General features: G+C 29.2%; 1 protein-coding gene across 4 annotated transcripts; it reads right to left on the minus strand.

The window, feature by feature from the left end:
- Positions 1-2,065: 2,065 nt before the first annotated feature.
- On the minus strand, positions 2,066-10,519 carry LOC109861440 (glutamyl aminopeptidase-like). 4 transcript variants are annotated; one of them, XM_020441087.1, is made up of 13 exons: positions 9,893-10,519; positions 8,615-9,123; positions 8,049-8,492; positions 7,779-7,962; positions 6,242-6,398; positions 5,590-5,680; positions 5,060-5,436; positions 4,563-4,669; positions 3,821-4,008; positions 3,256-3,594; positions 2,995-3,064; positions 2,699-2,746; positions 2,066-2,485 (listed from the first exon to the last, which is right to left on the minus strand). In XM_020441087.1, exons 1-13 carry the CDS (start codon positions 9,893-9,895, stop codon positions 2,345-2,347), a joined length of 2,658 nt encoding a protein of 885 aa, XP_020296676.1. In that variant the 5' UTR covers positions 9,896-10,519; the 3' UTR covers positions 2,066-2,344. The 4 variants fall into 4 exon arrangements, with proteins under 4 accessions (XP_020296676.1, XP_020296675.1, XP_020296678.1 ...); XM_020441086.1 differs by having other exon boundaries at positions 4,563-4,876; XM_020441089.1 differs by lacking the exon at positions 8,615-9,123 and having other exon boundaries at positions 4,563-4,876; positions 8,049-8,219.
- Positions 10,520-11,878: the final 1,359 nt, after the last annotated feature.

Consider the following 11,878-nt stretch of genomic DNA (forward strand, 5'->3'; position numbering starts at 1 on the left):
GAGAGAGAGAGAGAGAGAGAGAGAGAGAGTGAGAGAAAGAGAGAGGGAGAGAGAGAAAGAGAAAGAGCGCAACGAGAGCAATTGCGAACATCATTTGATTGAAAAGAATCAAGAAATGACAACCGTAAGTACAAATAAAATATGTACGTACGCATAACCACATATCATATGTATTAGGCTAGTATTACACTTGTCGTGCCACAAAGATAAATATGACTTGATCAAAGTGTGTTCTCTTCGAAACAACGTTGAACCGCATTCAGCAAGCTTCTCATTAATTAAACACAAAATACCGTATTCTGGGGGGGGGGATTATCCTAAAATAATATATCAATCTTACAATTGTGTGCAATCGAAATGTGTAAGGTATATATATAATGCACACATACTGGAACTACTAACAATGTTGATGAGAAACTCGACAAGCATGAAAGCAGACAGATATGGTTGCGAACTGTTTGGTCTTCCAATATCAATGGTTTTTGGCATCTCCGGCACTAAACTTATTAAAGCGGCCTTGAAACAGCGGCCTATCAACTGAAAAATGCCCATTTGAATACATAAAGTGATGAATTTATACAATAAAAAAAAGAATAAACGATAAAGGAACTAATTTGTGGCTCACCTTGACGTAGTCATTCATTTAAAAGAGCGACTTGTCCAAATAGTAAATATAATTGAAGGCGCGTATGGACAAAAGTTATCAAAGATATAGCAATAAAACAGAATGGTGCAGCACAGGCGCGCATAAATGTCTACGTTTTCCTCGTGTGATGGCCATGTACTATCTTTTTAGTATCAACTGCTAATAATCTATTTACACGAACATATATAAGTGATTATTTGTAAATATAGAAGATAAATAAGTGAATTATAATTTCTGTAATAGAGAATATTCCTACTATTCTGACATAAAGTAAGACTTGAAAACCATAATTGATATTGTATAGGACATTGTATAAGAGTGTCACATTGTATATCATATCATCATATATACTTTGACAATCAAAGCACTGTGCGTTGCGTATCTTTATTTGGTTTTACCAGAAATAAATCAGAATAAACTATTATTGGACAAATTATTATAACGCAAATGAATTGACATATCTAATAAAATCATGCATTATNCTTGCAATAAACATCTGAGCATTTATGATAATCGGGTCCGCAATAGGTTCACTCTGCGTACTCATTCCTTCTATGACTGTTTTACAAACTTCAACTTTCATGCTTTCTTTGTCAAACAAGTCTATGAAAGGCACCAAATCGTCCTTGAAAATATTTTGACAATGTCTATATACTGTAAGTTTGAAATTATAAAACTAATTATAAAAAGAGAAATTGATAAAAAAAAAGATAAAACACAGAAAAAGAAAACACTTACCATGATAAGCACAGATTCAAATTCTTGCGAGCAACTATTTTCTTATCAATAAAATTCTAGAATAGTGGATAATAGTTTCCAAAAGTTTTGTTTGATCGTAGACAATCTATTATTTGCCAAAAAGTAAATTCAATTCGTATACCTATGCAAGCAACACAACATAGTACGAAAACGATAAACATAATCTAAGGCCAATATTACATTTGTCGTACAACAAAGATTTGAAATATGTTGATTAGCTATTAGATAAAGTTTTATAAAGAACTTTATTTGATAGCCAATCAATATACTTGAAATCTTTGTGGCACGACAAGTGTAATATTAGCCTAATACATATGATATGTGGTTATGCGTACGTACATATTTTGTTTGTACTTACGGTTGTCATTTCTTGATTCTTTTCAATCAAATGATGTTAGACAGTTACAAGAGAATGTACTTGCAAATGCTCTCTTTATTAAAAATTAAGAGTTTGTAACAAATAACTTTTTAATACAATTAAGATAATAGATTATAATTAACGTAACATTTACCATTTTCTGGTTTATTGCAGTATTGATTAATATATATATATTTCGTCACATACTAGTATAAACGATATAGAAGTTTTCTTAATCTCATAATTGTTTATAAATATTTATTGTATTCTTTTACATAGCGTGTATTTAATTTATTCATTTAGGTGCAGAATAGTGCTATAATTTAAATATACAAACAAAATTTAGCCAACCAACCTATTATTAATTATTATATCTTACTGAGGATTGGGATTTATTTTATGAACAACTGGCGCACGTTAGTAACTATACTAAAATTTGTAATATGTAGTACCAATTTTAAGTATAAGTTATATTTAGTTTTTGTTGTCATAAAATAGAACTACTCAGTAATCAAAAGTGATATAAGTATTGAACAACACTAGTAAATGGTAGATTTTATACACTTAAATAACAAAGCACATTATGTAAAAAAAAAATATACGTGAACTAAATATCTGTAAATTGCATCATGGGGTTTTTGACGAAGGTTATATCTTATGTCACCTAGAAAATTGCGACGAGTAATAACTTTTTTTTCAATGGCATCGATAACAAACGATGGCTAAAACAAATTACAAAATATACTTAAAACATACTTTTGTATGCATTAGTTTGATAAACAAAATAAAATGTATTAAAAAAAAATAAAACAAATTAACAGTTTATACGCAATCAATATTTCAAATTTGTACAAACAGAAAACCTACCGCACAATTACGAAAAAAAATATTTATATAATATCTTAAATATTGTATAAATTAGGAAAAATATTTACCGTGCGATGTAAATTCATCAGCTTTTGGAAGAGATTCTCATCGGTAACCTGAAAATACTTTGTGTTGTTATCATTGAATGTGACGCATGTGTGTGCAATGTATAAAAACACTCAATATTACATAGTAATGTTATTTCTGAATATATCAAAAGTAAGTAAAGATGTGGTGACTACTTCATGATTTTACCATACGTACGCATATAAAAACATTACATAAATAAAAACTAAAAGTTATGAATTACACATATAGCTAAAGCAAATAAGTAGTTTATTCGTAAATTTATTAATATACGTACTTTTGCCAGGATTTCATCTGAATATACGTGATTAATAATACAGGTCACTATTGCAGCTATGTTAATGTTTCTATCAAAACATGTAACAAACAAGTAATACGTAGAATTTATTTATTATTATACTACATAAAATATACTCTAATATGATACACTACAAAAATGTATGTAAAATAAGTATATTTAATATAAATATATAAACTATGTAGAACAATTATTGTGCAATCATGCAAAGATCTATATACAAAGATTACTTCTGTTTACCTTCTTTCTTTTATACTTTCTATTACGTGTAGTAAAGATGTAAGCGATTCAACACTTTGTATATGCTTTGCAATCGTATTATAAAGAAAAGTAATCCTATCACTTTCTTTTATAGTGAAATTATATCCATTTAATGGTAGTGAATAATTTAAAAGGGAAGAGAGAGTTAGTAAAAAATTGGTGGTATGTCTAGAACAAAGTACGACTTTGAACAGTTCTTCTACTTTTGACTGTTCTTTGTACATGTGCATAAGTGTAATCCATACAGTAAATGTATAATAAGAATTTTCTACTATTACAGTCTGGCAAAATATCCATTTCTGCCAACTTGGCAAGAGTCTGCAAAGAAACAATATGTACATATAACTTTACTTAACCAAAAATCTACTAACATGATATTGTGTTTTTTATAATAATAAAAATAATAATAATAATCATAATAATAATAATAACAACAACATATCAAAATTCATGTGATAGACGGATATACGTAAATCAACGTAACTACAACCAAATAACGTCCATAACAAAATCATTTTGTTCTTGAGTCACTAAAGTAACGTACTTGTGTTTGTCAAGATCTTGTACATGCCACTTGAATTCAGCCATAACAATATCTTTGCATTTTAAACCATCAAGAATACACGTCCATTTTAAAACTTCGAAATATAACTGATTAGTGACATTATTTTCGGAAGAAGGTGTATGCGACGAATCCTCAAGAAACTTATTCAATACAGCCAAAATTCTATACTAAAAAATCAAAATATATAAGTTTCTTTTATGATATAATGTTTACACGTAAGGTTATTTAATAAATGTTTAAACTATATTTTTGAAAAATCAAGTTTTGAATTAGTTAGTTGTTATATCTAATACATTTCATATTTCAATGTTTCTATTAAACGCTTATGTACACGTAAATGTTTCTTCTTTTTTATCTTAAACTTATACATTTTTAAAAAAGCCAGATACACATAATAATTAATATTTACTATTTGTTTAATGTATAACAGATTTTTTTACAACATATTTATTGTCATATTTATCAATAAACACTTTATCTAAGAAATATAATTTATCTTTTTATCTAGTGTCTCTTTTTGATTTGGATTTTAATTTTTAAGACAATTTGTTTATTTATAATCTTTTATACAAAATTTTTTGTGTATCGATTGCAAAAGTACAAACTAATGTAACAAAGTTCGGTAGATTATATTACAAGAATATAATTTAAGAAACTCAGGTATCATTTAATTTTATCTTTTTTTAGCATGTAATTGTTTTACAAATTAAGTACTATTTACCTTGATGTATGTACTTTCTGGAAACGGGAAAATTTTTGATAAGTACTCAAAAGCAGTAAATACAGGATACCAAGCAATGTAGGAATTGTTCACGTGAAATACACTGTCTACAATATCAAAAAATATGTCTAAGTTATCAGTACTATTTAAATCAAAATTTTCATTATAAGCTGTATTTTGTACTAAAAAATAAAAAGCATCGTCGAGAATTTGAGCTAACGTGACGTCAGATAAATTTAACATATTAAATGTTGTAGTTTTCAAGAAGAGAGCAATATTTTCCCAAGATTTACGATCGTAGTTGACGCGATATCCTACAACAATTAAGTGTTAGTAAGAGTGACAAAAGAAAACAGTGAGAATATTGAAAAAACAAAGAAAGAAAAATAAAACAATAAACCAAACAACAGTGAATATAATACATTGACGGAAATTTAAAAGGTAGTATGTAAAAATAAAAGGCAAAATTAAATAATCTATGTGTGTGAAAATATTACCAGGTACATCTATAAAAATGATAGAATCATCTTCTTCAATATTCAGAACTATAATACTGTTTTCGTCTGGTTGTAAGTACGATTGAGACTTGATATTAGACTGTGGTATTATTATATAGTTCACAGGTATCCACCACATGCTTACACAAGAATTTTCCATAGTACTTAGAAAACAATCTTTAATCGCTATTTCAAGAGTTCGTGTATTATTGTGTCGGTTTACTTGTACTATAGGATAACCAACGTGTGTCCAAGAAGTTATCACAGTTGTTAAAGTTCTCATGAAAAACATATTTTTGTGCGTAGACATATCAGATAGTAATTTGCTCCATAAAATAGCCACATTTGACTGCGTAGTATATGTATCACTTGATGAACTAATAGCAAACGAGAGTAATACAAAAGTGTTGATAAAAGGTACTAAAGTTTTCAAAAAGTAGATAATATTTTCCTTACGTTTTGACGATACCGTATACTATGAATTACACAAGTATAAAGTTTGCACAAATTATCATAATTTATATACTCACGTGTTATGATGTATGTTTATGGCTTCTCTAAACATGGAGTTGTATAGAACATGTTTGTCAATGTCAGTGACCATGTAAAATATACTGAGTGCTACAAAATAATTCCGATGGTATAATAAGTTTAAGTTTATACTTAAAAATTTATCTATATTAATGGCTGTAAATTTTTATGAAAATTTACAGCCATTAATTCATGAAGATAATGTACGCAATTCACTCAAAATCTACATAGACTACTATTGTGAATGTGCATATATTAAATAAAAAAACGGTATACTATTTGTGTTGGTTATTTTTTTATTTGTTTAGAATATTTTAGTAGTTATTTTCTACGATCTACGTGATCTAACACATGCATACAAAATAGTAACAGGTTAATCCTAAAACTGTGTGGTTTGTATTTTTTGGTTTATATATTTCTTCGACAAACGATAAAAAATATATTTAAATCTTTTTTTGTTTGTTTGTTTGTACAAATAACAAAAAGTGACCAAATTAGTACATTACAGTAGGCATCCGTTTTGAATAAAAAATCTTCGATTAAACTTTTATCACACACATAAAAAAGGCTAAAATCGACAGCTGAATTTGGCAAGTTATATGTAAAATGTAAAAGAAGTGAAAATGTACTTAATAAATGTGATTCTCTTACCACTTTTTCGCCACAATTCGATAAAAATCGAGCTTGGAGATATGAACGGTGATATTTCTTTAACTGGAATATTATGTGTAGTATATGCTTCTATAAAATCAAGAGTTTCTCGTCGTGTTTGGACTATTAGAGACTTCAGTAAAGAGTGACCACACATCTACAATAGTTTTCATTATTATACAAATACTATTTACTTAACTCAGCTATTGTACGCACATACAATACAGTTTTATGTAATAATACAGAATGACCAATACAGTTTTGAAAAAAGCTGAATCTATGACATCTGTTAGTAACAAATTTTATATTATAAAAGCAGCGTATTATCAGTACGACACATGTTTTAGCATAAAGTAAAATACAAAAACTTTATAGGAGCATATAGACTAACTATATATATAACAAAATAGTAAACATTTTTAAAAACAATTTGTAATATTTAACACAGACGTTATATTGGTTTTGTGTTCTGTACATACATATTTTACAAATATTACTCCTATATGTTTCTATATGCAAAAATGTGTATATATCGACACTCTCTATGTATATTTATATAAGGGTCACAGACGGGTGTGTTTCAGATAAACTCGAAAATGAAACAGGCAAAGCAAGATGTATAAATCGAACACAGTCGCAAACGGATGCAGTTTCAATCAGACACAAGTTGAAACAAACACGAGATGAAACGGACACACAATAGTCTCAATCGGACACATTAGTATTAAAACAAGATTACTTTTCTTATGTTTTTTTTGTTTGTGCTTTAAACGTGTAGTCAAAGGCGGCCTGCACTTTCTTTTCGATTTGCGTGGAAAGTTAAAACCTATATGAAGTCTTGCTTTAGTTTTAGTTACGTGGCTTGTCAATGTTTGCCAATATAATATGTCACTACAAGCGTCGTGTGTCTGATTGAGAATGTCTTGTGTCCGTCTTAACTTGTGTCCAATTGTAACTGTGTCCGATTGTCTCAGTTTCGTGTCCGTATCTTGTCGTGTGCGATTGAGTCTGTGTCTAATTTACACATTTTGCCGTATCCGTTTCATCTTGTGTCTATTTGAGACTCACACATATATTTATAGTTTATTGTATAGTGATACTCAAAATTGACGTTGTTATGATAAACAAATAATAAAAAAATATATTTCTAAGTAAAATATTCATAAGGTAAAATCGAAAAAAAAGCTTTTTTATTCAGAAAAACATAAAGTGTTAAACTGTTGACCTGCTGTTTTCTAATATAAATAAATTTGGGGTTTGAAGTTATGGGGTAAATGTAGAAAGTGACGATACTGTATATACTCATAAATATATACATATACATATGTATACATAGAATCTAATACATACCTATGTGCTGATACTAATTTTGGATCTTAATAAAAATGTAAAGAGTAATATTACAACAGTGTTACACAGAAATAATACATTAGTGTAAATATATATTAGTAGAAAAAAGTTTATTATAAATAATATTTGTGTGTAACAAACCTTTTAAGTTACAAGTGTAAACGACTATGATAATAATATGAATTACCTGATCGATAATATACACTCCATAAAATGTTGAAAAACCTCCCATAAACCAAGAATCAGACTGCTTTAATGAAGGTAACCAATCACTAAACATTTCTTGTATTACGTTACGTGCTACTAAACATGTTACTGTTTTTTTTTGTGCAAGTGAGTCTATTTCTTCATCGTATGTAATTTCAGCTTCACTGAAAAACATTGGTGTTAGTGCTATCGTGTCAGTTTAAGTACATTTGTTCATAAACTCGTTTTATTGTCTTGAGTAGTATCTTACTTGAAGAAAACATGATTTTTAGTTATTACACTTTCGTAATGGCTAGAATTTATTGGTAGTGCTGCATAAATCACACGTGACCATAATACATCTTTCCAAGTGTTCATAACATGATGCTTGATAGTTGTAATCAGAGATTGTGCATATGACAATTTACTGTTCATCTGTACTCTGTTTATTATAATGTTTTTTTTAAAAAAATAAAAGGAAGTGGCTACGGTAGAAGGTACGACTGCTATTGCTACTAAATGAGTAGACATTACAGAAGTAGAGGGAAAGTATGTACAGGACGTATTTTTTTCAATTTTTGTATCACCAGCCATATGTGAAAAGGCTTTTTCATCGTTGGTGTGATAAATTCGAATACGAAATGTGGCCTTAATTGCTGGGTTTTTCCATAATGGAAATATCCATTCATTGGGAATACGCGGCAAAATCAAATATCTGAATAGTAAAAACATGAGTGCTAGATATAAAGTATTATTTCACTAGTAATATATATAAATCATTCTTCAACAGGATAAACGTAATACTAATCACTTCTTCACAACTTAGTAGTAACTTACTGTGTTTCTTCAGATTGCTGGACATATGAAAAAACCGTTGCAACTTTGTCTAAACTACAATTATATACCGCATTTATCCAATATATTCCGGTTTTTAGATATGTTATTCGAGGTGATAACTCCAAAAGTTTGCGATTCACTTGAAAAACTCTAATAAGTAAAATTTTAAATTGATCTTTCGTAAAAAATGACACCGAAGTTGTCCAAACCAAAGAAGTAAGATTATCGCGTCTTAATTTATTATTACTAAAACCATTAATTTCCGGTGCATCACAATAACGTCCGAACTTTAATTTTATAGGTGACTGTAAACAGCTAACGTTTATTTTGACGCGAGTTTCAATGTTAAGAGAGTTATTTTGTATTAGCGGAAAAATCTTCATTTTATAAGATATCGGTTTTATGCATTGCAATTCTTCAGATAAAGTCTCATTCATGGAAGAAGCAATTCCGGTTAGAAATATTAAGTACAAAGTACCACAGAATGTAAGCATTTGCGTAATGTGCATCTATAAAAGTAAATTGGTTGTTAAACAACAAATATGCAAATAAAATCGCAACAACGGATTTAAATTGTTTAGAATAAATGGTTGCGTTTAGCAAAACAAGCTACTCTGTAGTAATCAAATAGAATTGGCTCTTACTTTTAGAACTAATTACTCAACGTCGAATATTGACAAGACAACAACTTAACGTTTGTTTTGCTAAACGCGGTCATAAATTGTTTTTTCAAATATTATTGCCACCAACAGATGTGTATGACCGTTATTATTAGTATGTTTATCCCCTCGCTTCGATGTTTTTGTTTGTCACGTGCACATACACGTATACACATACACTCACATATTATTTGTCATGATTGTCATGGATTCATTTATTTGATATATAGAAGAACGATTGAAGAAAGACGAGTCCAAAGGTTGTGAAACGTTTATGACAAAATATCATTTCAACGAACAAAGTTATATTCTACATTAAACTGTTCACATTTGTTAAGCGCGGTTTATTAATATAATATGTCACACATTGCAAATTACATCAGTGCAAAAAAGAATTTAAAACGTAGGAATATTCATGTAATATTGATGTACAAAGTAGAGTGACAAATATTATGATTCGTATAATAAGTAAGACAATCAAGTAGATATATATTTTTTATATATAAAGAACAAAAAACGGATCTCATATTTTGGTAGCGTGTATTGAAAGATAGAAGATACATTTGACAACAAATATTAATATTTAACAAATAATGTACAAGNTTTTATTGTGACTTACCATATTTAAGACAATAATCCTATCAATTAAAATATGAAAATTGGCACACAAGAATCATCATTATATACGGTTACAAAAACGAGGTGTCGAAAGATATCTGCGATCTTGCCTGTTTGAAAGATACTCGATAACTACAGGACAGTCGTTTCCGTGAAGTAAATATACATCACGATGAAAACATCTGTATTGTGAAAAACATCTTACTTAGAGCGTATGTCATGTAGATACATATTGAGGCATTGCCGTATTAAGAATAGTGCGAAGAAAGCGGTACGCCTCGATAGCTTTCTTAACAAAGGCTCAGTGGAGCAATATAAAACCGCAGTTTTAATGCTTAAAGTTCGATCGTTGTTTAATGTAATACAAAAATATCATTTATTTTTACTTCTCCAACTTACGTAATAGACACAAAATGTTTTTTCAATAAATTCGGCGTTTCTCGTTTATCAAAAATTACTAGANGTATTGATGTAGAACGAAAAACTTGCTTTGTCTTTTTTTGCTTATTAGTAATGCGCTTTTCCTTCGAAATAATTACGTAGCACACAAACGTACGAGTCGTTTATACTGTTGTATTTACAGTTTGTAACACAGACAACTGTGCAAATAATTAGCCAAATAATTTACGATCAAGTCAGTACTTTGTTTTTAGTTTCATAAACAATTTTTTATTTAAAAAAAAGTAAAATGTAAACTAAATTATTTATTAATTTTTNCAAGATTGAAACAATTTTTTGGCAGTTATTTAAATTATTATCAAAGTAATCTTATAAAGAATAAAAAAATATAGATCCGCATCGGTAGCTGTCTTTTCTTACTACGCTACTGTATAAAGATAGCTTTTGTAGTTCGGCGATATTCTGTTTCAGAAATGCCGCGTTTTATAAATCGCGATATACAAAGCTCGTATAAGCACGCATACTGAAGAAACGAAGTACTTAGTCTCCATTATAATTTGTAAATCGCGTTCTATTGAATTCGCGGTCTACGAAAGGTATCTCTACTGATAGAAATACGGTTAGTGATAAAAATATGACTTTTGAAATGTAAATTTTCACTGTTCAATATGCGAAAACGTTCATATACGAGATGTTTTATTTGAGATAGTCAGTTCAATATTTGTTTTTTTGAAACAACTACATTGAATAAACTATAAACAAATTTTGAAACTATTTAAAAGTGATTGCAGCACAGACTCAAAGAGGATTACATTTGTACTGTCTACGATTGAAAGTGATTGTTGCTTTGTAAGTTTTTCATACATCTATTTTTATAGATATGTAATGTTGAAAGCAGCAATTGCGAGTATGTCGGAAAAAAGTTTCATGGGTTGGCTGTTCTCAGGTTTTTCTGTGACATATACAGAAATCAAAGCAAATAGACGCCTGAAAACTACACTAAGTTCAATAAAAAATGAAACGGACAAAAACTTGTCTGTTTTGCGCATATCTCGTATCAGAAAGCCATCTTACTTTACAGCCATTGGATGTTAGCAAGTATCCCGCCAATTTAACACAAACCGCTATGACCACTTTGCACTCTTTACTTTTCTTATGCAAAGACCGATTTTCTTTTCTTGCTGAACTCAGTAAAGATTGCCACATACACAAAGACAAATCAAATAGTAGAATATAGTGATTTTTAATCAGGGCTTCTTATCATCTTCGATTTTGAGTGATACTTCGATGTAAATCTGTAGAGTTAGTTGCGGTACAAAAGAGCGCTATATCTGCGCCATTGCATCTCGCCCTATGTTTATTGCATATTAGATATAATACAAAGATAGAATGACGCAATAATTCTGATAGCGCGTCTGTCGATAAAGTCTTAACGTATTGTAATTGTAAGTAAATATCTATTATTTTTTAAAGTTCGAGTGCGCGCGCATCTAGTGTACTGCATGTTACATGACGTTTCAATAGGTCCATTAAGAAAGATATATGTAGAGTTTTAGAGTCTTCTGTAGTATTATAAAAATGGTTATGA

This window comes from Pseudomyrmex gracilis, unplaced genomic scaffold (assembly GCF_002006095.1).
Source record: "Pseudomyrmex gracilis isolate BER0280 unplaced genomic scaffold, ASM200609v1 scaffold_763, whole genome shotgun sequence".
Taxonomy (NCBI): Eukaryota; Metazoa; Arthropoda; class Insecta; order Hymenoptera; family Formicidae; genus Pseudomyrmex; species Pseudomyrmex gracilis.